The 12,413-nt window shown below is 39.2% G+C and overlaps 1 protein-coding gene across 1 annotated transcript; it reads right to left on the bottom strand.

The window, feature by feature from the left end:
- Positions 1-232: 232 nt before the first annotated feature.
- Positions 233-1,476, bottom strand: LOC142639543 (uncharacterized). Its single transcript, XM_075813703.1, has 3 exons — positions 1,087-1,476; positions 402-960; positions 233-306 (listed from the first exon to the last, which is right to left on the bottom strand). The coding sequence occupies exons 1-3, from the start codon at positions 1,474-1,476 to the stop codon at positions 233-235; spliced, it is 1,023 nt and encodes a 340-aa protein (XP_075669818.1).
- Between the last annotated feature and the right edge of the window lie 10,937 nt (positions 1,477-12,413).

Genomic DNA, 12,413 nt, shown 5'->3' with positions numbered 1-12,413 from the left:
CCTGCCATTAAGGCTTTGTACTTCCTTCGTATTTTTAGGAGGTGCCATCCCCATTATGGCTCAAATCTTGTCCGGGTTGGCCTCGATGCCTCTTTGGGATACCATGTACCCTAAGAACTTCCCCGCCGTCACTCCAAAGGCACACTTACTTGGATTGAGCTTCATGTTGTAGGAGCGAAGAGTGTCAAAGGTTTCTTTGAGATCCTCCAAATGATCTTCTTCCCTTCGACTTTTAACTAGCATGTCGTTGACATATACTTGGAGGTTTCTTCCAATCTGTCGTGCAAACATCTTGTTCATGAGCCTCTGATAGGTTGCGCCAGAGTTTTTCAAGCCAAAGGGCATGACTTTGTAGCAAAAAAGGCCTTGGCTTGTTACTAACGAAGTCTTCTCTTGATCACCTTCGTCTATTCGGATTTGGTTATATCCGGAAAATGCATCCATGAAGCTCAGCAGCTGATGTTGGGCCGTAAAGTCCACCAGGATGTTGACCCGCAGGAGGGGATAGCTATCCTTAGGGCATGCTTGGTTTAGGTTCGTGAAGTCGACACACATCCTCCACTTTCCGTTGTTCTTTTTTACCATTACGACGTTTGCCAACCAATCAGGGTAGTAAACTTCCTTGATAAATCCCGCCTCTTGTAGTTTACGGACTTCTTCTGCTACTGCCTGATCTCTTTCTTGGGCAAAGATTCTTTTCTTTTGTCGGATGGGCAAGACAGATGGCGACACGTTCAACCTGTGTACCATGACTGACGGGTCGATTCCTGGCATGTCTTCGTGACTCCATGCGAACACGTCCCGGTTTTCTTTTAAGAAGGTCTCGAGTTCTTGAGGTACCATCGGCTCTGCCAGGGTGCTGATTTTGGTCGTCTGCTCCGGGTGGGATTCGTCAAGAGGTACGTCTTCGAGCCTCTCGACGGGCTCTGTCGCCACCCGACGTTCCTCTATGTTTATGGCCTGAATGTGGTTGTCCATCTCCATCATGGCTACGTAACATTCGCGTGCGGATACTTGATCTCCTCTCAATTCTCCAATTCCATAATCAGTAGGGAATTTTATCATCAAATGATATGTCGATGTTACTGCTTTCCATGAGTTGAGGGTTGGACGTCCTATGATGGCATTGTAGGCTGACGAACAATCGACTACAAGGAATACTACATTCTTGGTGATCCGCTGTGAATAGTCTCCAATGGTTACTGCCAAAGTGACAACGCCAAGTGGAAATACCATCGCTCCTCCAAAGCCAATGAGCGGGGCGTTAGTCGGAACTAGTCGTTCCCTTCCAATTCCCATTTGTTGGAAAGCAGGATAGTAGAGGATGTCTGCTGAACTACCGTTGTCGACGAGTACTCGGTGTATGTTATAGTCTCCTGCCTGTATGGTGACGACCAGAGCATCGTCATGGGGATGGTGAAGACGCCGGGCGTCTTCTTCTGAGAATCCAATGGGAGGATTGTCAATCCGCGACATTTTGAGCGCGGAACTTGTCATCTGGATGTTCTGAACCGTTCTGAGGTATGTCTTTTAGGCTTTCTTGGATGACCCGACGGTCATGGTACCCCCTACAATCATCCTTATATCTCCTATGGGTTGCCTAGGGTGATCATTATCTCGTCGAGGGGCTTGATTTTGTGGCGAGTCCGCCCTCTCCTTGTTGACGAACCTCTGTAGCCTTCCTCGTCTAATAAGAGCTTCTATTTGTTGTTTCAAGTCGTAGCAATCAGCGGTGTCATGGCCATTATCTTGATGAAAACGGCAGTATTTGTACCTTGGCCTTCTGTTGGGATCTCCCTTTAGTTTGCCAGGAAAGAAAAAAGTTTCTTCATCTTTAATCTGCATTAGTACCTGGTCGATAGAAGCATTTAGGGGAGTGAAGTTCGTGAATCTTCCCGTAGGCAGTTTGGGTCGTCGATCTTCCTGCCATTCTCTGGTTCTAGCCACTTTTCGTCCCTTGTCCGGTTATGTATCTTCCTGCATTTCCCTCTTTCTAGGTTTGTCCTCTCGAGCCAGCAAGGCGTCTTCTGCGTTCATATACTTCGTTGCCCTGTAAAACACTTCGGACATAGTCTTTGGGTCATTCTTGTACAGAGAAAACAGGAACTTACCCTTTCGCAGCCCCTTTGTGAACGCTGCTACAAGTATCTTGTCATCTGCTTCATCTATCAAAAGGGCTTCCTTGTTAAAGCGGGCTATGTATGACCTTAAAATCTCGTCTTCTCGTTGCTTAATGTTCATCAGACACGCAGTAGACTTCTTATGTTGGTGACTCCCGATAAAGTGTGATACGAACTGTGCGCCTAATTCCTTAAAGGCACTGATGGAATTAGGCGTCAGCCTATTATACCAGTCCCTTGCAGGCCCTTTTAGCGTGGTGAGAAAAGCCCTGCACATGATTTCATTCGGTACGCCCTGAAGATGCATTAGGGTCTTGAAAGATTCCAAGTGATCGAATGGGTCCTTGGATCCGTCGTAATTCTCCACCTGAGGCATGCGAAACTTTGGAGGAAGGGGACATGAATTCACGAGCGCTGTGAAAGGTGAATCTGTCCTATGGACTAAGTCATCCAGGTCACTAGAGATTCGTCCTCTGAGGGCGTTCATCATTACATCCATACGTTCCCTCATCTCCTGCATCTCTGCTGCTATATGAGTTGGCATGGTGTCCGAGGTGGATGGTCGGTTGGTCTCCTACCGCTCCGGTCTAGTCGGGGCGTTGCTACCCTCAGGCCCTTCCGCGTTCCTCCCCTCCGGACTGGCGCCTTCTTGGTCTTCCTCTGGTGCTCTTGGGTATGCATTCCTTTGCCGCAGTTGCTCTTCTAAATCATGATTCTGCTTGGTGAGGCACTCAACCGCCGCTGCAAGCGTTTGGACTTGCCTCTCTAGAGCTATGGGGTGCAGTTCGTCACCTTGATTGTTGGTTGTTGCCATCGATCGAGTGAGTACCATGCAACTTTTGTCTCAGGGATAGAGCAAAGGCTAAATAAGATTGTTCCCACAGACGACGCCAACTGATGAAGCGCTAAAATCCACCAGTTGTCACGTGGTCCTCACTTTACTTGAAACAACACCTGCACAACAACAGACAAGACCAATAAAGGGCACCAGTGTGGTGCCGGCCAAAAACCCTCCGAAGGTCAAGTTAGAACTTTTCTCCTTTACAACCCTAAAGTGCTAGAGCTAAAATGAATTATGTGTACATCGCTTTGTGAGGGTTTTGGGGTATTTATAGTAGCGTAGGGCCGAAATTCATGCCTTGGTCAAGAAGTTCTTTCCTTCTAGGAGAGTAACTCGTGGATTTTGCGTATCTCTTAGAGTTCTTTTCCTTATAGGAATCTTTTTGACTAAGGCCAAACGTGTAGCACAAGAACTTTTCTTATATGCACGTACGTGGTGGACAAAACAGGTTATGGATGAAGGTTGGGTTATCCCCTTCAGCTTTTATTTACTAAGGTCATCAGCCTACGTATGTCTCTGGTAAGGTCGTCAACCTACGTATGCCACCGGCAAGGTCGTCAGCCTATGTATGTCTCCGGTAAGGTCGTTAGCATAGAACCTTCAGCTTTGACTCCGTCATCTTTTCTTCCTTCAGCCCAACGCCGTCAGACATGAGGTGTAGTCATGGACGTCAAAAGGAGACATTTCATTGACCAAAGCTGACGGGCTTGCTACTCCCGTCAGCCTTCTTAAGGTATTAGTAACTTGTAAAATCACCCTCATCAGGGAAGATTATCTCGGTGTTTTCCGTTCAAGATGTTAATGATGATGCCAGTGGATTCAAGTTTCTTTGGGACAGTTTGGAATTCATTTCAAGGCTTGTTCGTCTAATGTCAAGCCTATTCATTGTCAAAAGCCTGTTTCTGACCCAGGGAATTGCGCAAAATCCATACTAGGGCAATATTATATCGCGTGGTTCGGTCAATGATTGCAAGTTTGACTAGCCGAAGCTAGAATCCATGTTGGGATACTTTCTTAAGATGGTTTTGGCAAATGTGGGGTTGAATTATCATAAAGAGGTTTTTCGATGCTCTAAACTGCATAAAATCCATATTGAGGTAGTTTTATTTTATGCGGTTCCTCTGGTTCATTTTAAAGTCGATTGATTTTATCAAGACTTATCGATAAATCTATAAAGGTACAGTACGATGTAGAATGCGTATTGGACGCCTTTATGCAATGTCTAATACAAAATGCAAGTAGATGCAAGATTAATAGACAATCGTGGTCACAGGGATGCAACAGTTTATAAATGGGGAATGAATGGTGCAACATACCCATAATACGCATGAAGTGCTACATAAACTGATAAACATGCATCCGAGCCCGTAAATAGGCGATGTCCAAAATATACAGTGTGGCCCACGATAGGGCAATAAAATACATACATATCAGGCCCACGGAAAGATAATGTCTAGAATATAATACATATTTGCCCACTATGGGGCAATGCTTGGAACATATAACAATACCTAATGCCCATGCAGGACTACATCAAAATACAACATAGAGCTAAATTTATGAAAAATCAGAGTCATCGGTGAAACTCTTTGCATTATTTGTGTCTCCATCGGCAGCATGGCTGGAAGAAGGAACTGATGGATCAACTGAAGGGCTTGGTACCCATCTTGGGGCTAGAGTTGGGGTCCATACAGAGGCTTGACCCGTTGTCCACCCTAGAGCTAATGGCCATCCAGGAACCTGATCCAACATCCACCCTGGAGCTGGACCCCGTACCCAACCTAGAACTGGAACCAATCCCCATCTTGGAACAGGACCTGGTGGCATAGGAATATAGTCTAGCATCTATCCCTGAGCCGGAGGGTCAAAACTCGAGAAAACAGGCTTAGGAGGGATTGGAATCCCATGCACTCTAAGCTCACAAACTAGAAAGGCAATGTAGCTCCTAAGCATGGCTGATTTTGCCAAGAAATGAAGTCTATCTCCCTCTATTGCAGCTTGAATTCCCTCGTGCTTTCTTCGCCAGGACTCTCCTTCACTAGCCAGTGCTCTGACAATCTCCTCTTGAATAGCCCTATCTCTAGCTATATATCCCCCTCAACTGCGACCAAATGAGCCTGTAACTCGACAATCTGTGATCTCAAAGTAGTCATCTCCTCTCCCGCGATCCACTTGGGCACTCATCAATGATAAGTCTACTAAATGTCCTCCTAAACCAAGTAGCATAGTCCAGATCATTCTTAACATAGCTCGATAAATCTCCCATTTTATATGTTGGATTGAAAGGAATAACCTAAGAACTCGTTAAGGAGGGAAGCAGATCCACTGGCACCCGGAAAACAAGCATAACCTTGTGGTATGTCCTCTCAGGCAAGAAAAACTTTAAACTCTCTGAAGACCAAAACCAACGTTGCATCCGAGATATAACAAGGGCTAGGAATGGCAACAGGCGGGTTTTCTTTATGTCCGAACTCGCCCTGTGGGCTAGTGCCTGTTACTCGAACTTGACCCATTTAATAGACGGGTTTTTTTATGCTCGCCCAAACCGACCCCGTCGGGACTCGCGGACCCCGTTTAGCCATGCCATATTTGGGCCCAAACCGTGGCCCAAAAAAAAAGATTGAATTGAAGCATATACCGTAACTCCAAAAAAATTATTTTTGCCTAGATTCAAGCCCTATAACGTCCATATTCAAGCTCATATAACGTGGCCCAAATGCAAAATCAGTCCAAATCATAGGACCATTACAACCTATTAATCATAAATCAATAAATCACCTATTAATTATAAATCTATGAATTAATAAATCATAAATCAATAAATCATAGCTAATATCATAAATCAATAAATCATCTAGCTAAGATCACCATTTAATCATAAATCCATAAATCATAGCTAAAATCACTTGCTAAACGTAAAAATAAAATAAATCCAACAATTCCAAGAAATAAGTATCACAAGTCCAAGAAATTAAAAAACTACAAAATAAATCTCACAAGTTTAGGATAATTACAAACTAAAAAGTTTAAGAAATTAAAAAGCTACTAAATTAATACAATAAGTCTAATCCTCTACAGTTGTGACACAACTCCCATCCTCTTCATTAGGCTCCCCATAATCAAGAATTGATTGAAGTGTATCGTTTTTATGCAGGCTTTACTTGTAAGAAACACTTAACAGTCATAGATTATTGACAAATAAGACCAAATATATTGTAAAACATTGCACTAGACATAAAAATTTGTCAAATAAGATTTATTCTTGATGGTAATCTAATCAATTAAAAACCAGTATAATTATATTAACAAACATCATTCAAACTTTCAAAATAGCTGCTCTAGACTCTACCATCACCAAAATTCCATCATTGCTGCATCTTCACACCTCATCATATGATTTCAAAGAAATATATTGCAATTTTCCCACATACCCTTTCTATGTTAACACATCACTCTCATAATATTAGATTTTTTACTCTCGGCTAGCGGCAAACTCAAAAATGAAACATGTCATTTTATGGGATTTAATATCAAGAAAATCAAGTTCATGCTTTTACCCATAAATTCCACTTTTGATACCAAACTTTAAAACCCTAATAATATTTATATCACAAAAATACAACATAATTGCAGATTTCCCTTTCAAAATAAAAACCATAATACAAAAATCCTAAATAATTTTCAAGATGAAATAATAAATTAAAAAAATTAAAACCCTAAAAAATACCACATTTGATAATAAGAAAAACACAAACACGATAGGGAAACCAAGTAATTTTAGCAAATAAGATATTATTTTTCTGATTTTCAACCACAAGCATAACTACACAAGTTCACAACACAAAATCCTAAATATTTTTGCAATAAGAGAGAAACAAAACCAAAAAAAAAAGTTAAAAGATAAAGGATAAAGGGAAATAACCAAGTCGAGGTGGGAAAGGGGGAGGAGCAATGTGTGGAGTTGATGGCGAGGAGGAGTTGGGCTGACTCGGCAGCTGAGATGAGAGTAAGAGTGAGAATGCGGCTATGTGAGTGTGAAGAGTGAGGGAGAGGCAAATAGAGAAGTGAGATTAGGGTTTGAGAGAAAATAAGATATTTACACTAAGAACTTAGGATTTTCTAAAAAAATTATATATTAATATATATACGGGTTGAGTTCAAGCCGAGTATGCCTAATACCTAGACCCGACCCAAACCCACTTCGGGTTTTTTAATGAAAACCTAGACCCAATTCTAATGTTTAAGGCCGGATAAAACCCGACCCATTAGGGTCGGGTCGGGTACATTTTGCCATCCCTAGCAAGGGCCTCTACTTCGTCAAGTCAACTATATATTGCTCTATCATAATGCTCATGGTGTATGTCACTCTCTCTAACACAATCTAAAGCAACTCTAATGGAGCCTAGCTTAATCATGGTAGCCTTGGTAATGATGCAAGTTGACCATACCATCGCTCAAGGAAAGGCATCGACTGACAAAGATCGATATTGCGGTCTCAAAGAAGGGATGTACTCATAAGCCCAATAGGTCAAGATCTACCAAAAACCCAAGAAGCTATTAGACTCCCCTTGCGCAAAGCACCGCATCCCATAAATGAAGAAGCCATATGTCAAGGTCCCCCAATCAAAGTCCCTAATGGAAGATACTACTCTGACAGCCGCAACAAGCTTGAGCCTTTTCTCAGACTTGTTATCGCCCAAGAAACAAGATCCAATGAAGTATAAGAAGAATCTCCTAAAGGCTGCATCATCAAGATCCACCTCCCACTATATGGTTGACCCCAACACATCCACTAGGATCCTCGGGCCTTGAACAGTTCCTAAAAGAGTCTCTTACACTCAACAGGAAGGGGATAAACTAAACCAAAAAGGTCACAAGCCTCTGCCTCATTCACGCACTCATTTGGAATTGGATTGCCCCCGAAGTAAATGCCCAAGATAGCAATCCAATCAATTGGAAGAACAACATACTCTCCACAACTAAAATGAAAAGTGCATGTCTCTACACGGTACCACTCTAATAGAGCCCAGATCAATCCAAGTCTCATATCACATGTCTTGATACTCAGAAAAGGGTCGAAGCCTTACTCCACCAGAAAAGCATGGTAGCGTGCATGGACATCTAGTCCTCCCAGCTCACCGCAAAACTAGGGCCATGAGCCCAAGCCACTGTTCCTCCTCAGAGAATCCTACATTTAAAAGCAAAAAAGAAGATTTGTTGTTAGTAAACATATGAACAAGAATGCACAGTTTGATAATGTAAAAGAAATTTTACCTTGCCCCTACGCTTCCCGACCAAAATAATCTCCTCGTCACCATGAGAGGAGCCCTTTCGAGAGGGATCAAGTCTCATTGCTGGAGCCTTCCTGTAATCGCCGCCGCTACTCCTAGTCCAAATCATATCCTAAAAAAAAGTGTTTGGAATCAATCATTGTAGGTGCAAACACAATGATAATGAAAATAACACAGAGAAAAACTGGATAATACTTTTGAATTTTATTAATTTAAAGAGAGAAATTACACAACACTATTTGGACTGAGGTATGGCACTCGCTCTCTTTAAGAAGATTCAAGCCCTTGGTTCGTTAAACTTTGTAACCGGTGCAGACCGTCTCTGAATTGTCTCCCCCAGAATACAACAGCCCAACAAGTGTTGTATGGCTAGAACAACCTATGCACAAAGTGTTCAAGCCCAAAACTCCACCAAAAAGAACATCCTTCCTTGCCAAGAATCTCTCCTTTTTTTTTTTTAGTGTATATTGCAGTAATTTGGATTAAGTCTGAATGAGTCTATTTATAGGCTCAATGAGCCTCACGAAATTACTACCCAAATTAATCTGATTAATTAGGTCCATTATTCTGATGTAGTGGATGTTACTAGATTAATTGTTGGATATTATTCTAATGGGCTGGTGTTACACAATTAATGTTTAGATAAGGAGTTTCTGAAAAATGAAAAGGCCCAAACAGATAGTCCATTAAATGAGTTAATGGCTCTTCATTTTTCATAATAAAAATGGAATATTAGTTCGGGTCATTTACTCACCAACAGATATGGTAATTACTCTGAATGAGCTATTAAGTAAAAGGATCCAAGAGGCTGATTCATTTCCATTTTTGACACCTCTACCTTGCGCACGTATCTGGCCCAATATTTGAGACAATTCATGTTAGCCCATTAATCACAACAATTAAAAAGAACAAAATAGTCTCTCTTCTTTTCAATGTGGGATTAAACATTTTCACTATCTCCTCATCTTCCATATTCACTCTCACATCTTTATATTTATGTCATAACATTTATTCATTTTAATTATTTAATATTAAAATGCTCCAATAATCCCCCACTCAGTTAAAGAGAGATTACTAGGCAAAGATTTGTCACTATACATCATGAAGGTGTGCTTTGCATTGAACCTTCACTTAGTAAAACAGCGATCCCAACTCTAGAGTCATAGTGGTCTCCGACTTGAACTATGACTGCTTTAGGAAAATTAAGCGTCACTGCTTACACATAACAACTCAGGTGTTGACATGAGCTTTTATAGCTAGCACTTTATGGTCGTATGATGATCCCGGTTTCATGAGTGTATTTGAGATTAAGTCCAAATCTCATAGGGAGCGGCCCCACCCCCACACTCACATAGGTGAAATTTTGTCAAGGGTGTTCCTATAATTCTGACACCCCACTCATACGAGCTACAAATTTCATTAAGAGTTTTTTACTCAACCTCTCCACATTACAGGATAAATGCACTTACATCATAGGGATGAACAATTAAAAAATTATTTACAAAATAAATAATTAAAAATAAATAAATTGTGCATTTCTTACAACCATCGTATAATTTGTTTTTCCCATTGAACCAATTCTCAGGATCTCTAGTCCTTGGGCTAGGTATCCTCATACATGGCTTATGATTTTATGGACTTTAGTCCCATCCCCCTTGATGTATTCCAGACCCTATCTTTTGTCAAGGCCTTGGTAAATGGATCTGCAAGATTATCATTAAATTTAATATAATCCACAGTTATGATGCCACTACTCAAATAAGATCGCACGGTACTGTGCTTTCTTCTTATAGGTCTAGATTTACCATTGTAATAACGGTTTTTAACTCTACCAATGGCAGCAGTGCTATCACAATGAATTAATATAAATGAAATTGACTTTTCCCAAATTGGAATTTCATATAACAAATCTCTAAGCCAATTTGTCTATTCACTAGCTGAAGCTAATGCTATTAATTCAGCTTTCATCGTTGAATTAGCAATTACTGTTTACTTTTTAGATTTCCAACAAATAGCACCACTACCTAAGGTAAAAATATAACCAGTGGTAGAGAGAGAATCATTTGACAAAATATTCCAATCGGCATCACTAAAACCTTCAATCACAGCAGGGTACTTTTTATAAAATAAGCCATAGCTTTTGGTACCAATTAAATAGCTCATGACTTGCTCAATAGCTAGCTAATGATCTTTACTAGACTTGCTAGTGAATCTGCTTAGCACTCCTACTGCATATGCAATGTCAGGTCTAATACAATCAATAGCATAACGCAAACTACTAATGATACTAGCATAATCCTTTTGATTAAAAATCTCATCATCATTATTCACAAGAAATAAGTGAACACTAAATCAAAAGGAGTAGCTACATTTTTATGATCATGAAAATTATAGTTTCTCAATATTTTTTCAATATAATGTGATTGATCAAGAAATATTCCATCACATGTTTTTGTAATTTTCATGCCCAAAATAAAATTAGCCTCACCAAGATCTTTCATATCAAAATAATTTTTAAGCATATTTTTTGTCTACATGCATATTTGAGCCAAAAATCAACATATCATCCACATAGAGGCTAATAATAACATGTAAATTATTCCATGATTTAGAATAAATACATTTATTACATTCATTTGATTTATAACCATTTTCAATCATGCAGGAATCAAACTTTTCATGCCACTACTTAGGTGCTCATTGTAAGCCATATAGGAATTTAGTTAACTTACATACCTTACTTTCTTGTCCAGGTTCTACAAAGCCTTCGGATTGATCCATATAAATCTCTTCCTCTAGGTCTCCATTTAGAAAAGCATTTTTTACTTCCATTTGATGAATTTTCAAATCAAAGATTGCAGCAATAGCAATTAACAATCTAATAGATGTAATTCTTGTTATCGGAGAAAATGTATCAAAGAAATCAAAATCAACTTTTTGTTTAAAGCCTTTTGCAACAATTCTAGCTTTAAACTTATCTATTGACCCATCCGGTTTCAACTTTTTTCTAATGACCCATTTACAACCTATGGTCTTACAACCAGGTGGAAGATTTACTAATTTCCAAGTTTTATTAGAAATTAGAGATTTCATCTCATCATTTACAGAGTCTTTCCAAAATATAGCATCAGGTGGTGTTAAAGCCTCTTTTAAATTTTGAGGATTTTCCTCAATGTTAAAAACATAATAATCAGGACCAAAATCCTTTTTAACTACAACTCTTTTACTCCTTCTAGATTCCATTTCAAAATTTTCTTGATTTTGTAAATGTGAAATAGAAGAACTAGGTTGTGACAAAATATTTTCTTCACCCCCACTATTTTTTAATTTAAAAGGAAATTTTTTTTTATGAAAAATTGCATCACCAAATTCAAAAATTATTTTGTTTTCAAGATCAGAAAATCTATAAGTTGCACTATTAATCGAATAACCAGGAAAAGCACAGATAGTAGCTCTTATACCTAATTTAAGTATTTTAAAATCAGTAAGCCTTACATAAGCAAGACAATCTCATACTCTCAAATATCCCAAATTTGGCTTATGTCATTTCCACATCTCAAAATGTGTGGTGTGTGACTTTTTATATGGCACCCTATTCAAAACATGACATGTAATTAAAATAACTTTACCCCAAAAATGTAAAGGTGCACTAAATTCAATTAACATGGCATTTGTTAACTCAATTAAAGTTTTATTTTTTTCTTTCAGCCACACCATTAGAAGCAGGAGAATATGGTGCAGTAGTTTCATGGATAATTCCCAAAAACTGAACAAATGAGTTGAATGCACTTGATTCATACTCACGGCCTCTATCACTTTTTATTCTTTTTATTTTTCTACCAAATTAATTTTCAACTTCTTTTAAAAAATCTTGAAATTTTTCAAAAGCATCACTTTTATTTTTCAACAAATAAATAGTTGTATATTTTGAGAAATCATCAATAAAAGTGATAATACATCTATTTTCTCCACGAGTTAAAATTCCCTCAAATTCACATAAATCGGAGTGAATTAACTCAAGCAATTTGGTATTTCTTACAACACTTTTATGAGGCCTTTTTGTAATCTTAACTTGACTACAAGTTTCACATTTTTCAAAATCTTTTGATAGTCTTGGAATTAATCCTAAACTACTCATGATTCCCACATATCTACTATTTA

Source organism: Castanea sativa, chromosome 6, assembly GCF_040712315.1.
Source record: "Castanea sativa cultivar Marrone di Chiusa Pesio chromosome 6, ASM4071231v1".
Classification (NCBI taxonomy): Eukaryota; Viridiplantae; Streptophyta; class Magnoliopsida; order Fagales; family Fagaceae; genus Castanea; species Castanea sativa.
Note: the sequence above shows the minus strand (reverse complement) of the source record. Positions and strands in the feature narration are given on the sequence as shown.

What these genes read in the sequence shown, in the direction of transcription:
- LOC142639543 (XM_075813703.1), bottom strand. Translation starts at nt 1,476, where the DNA reads ATGTCGCGGATTGACAATCCTCCCATTGGATTCTCAGAAGAAGACGCC. An exon ending in CCCTCAACTCATGGAAAGCA is followed by an intron (nt 961 to 1,086) that starts GTAACATCGACA and finishes AACCACATTCAG; the next exon opens with GCCATAAACATAGAGGAACG. An exon ending in CCAAATCCGAATAGACGAAG is followed by an intron (nt 307 to 401) that starts GTGATCAAGAGA and finishes GCAACCTATCAG; the next exon opens with AGGCTCATGAACAAGATGTT.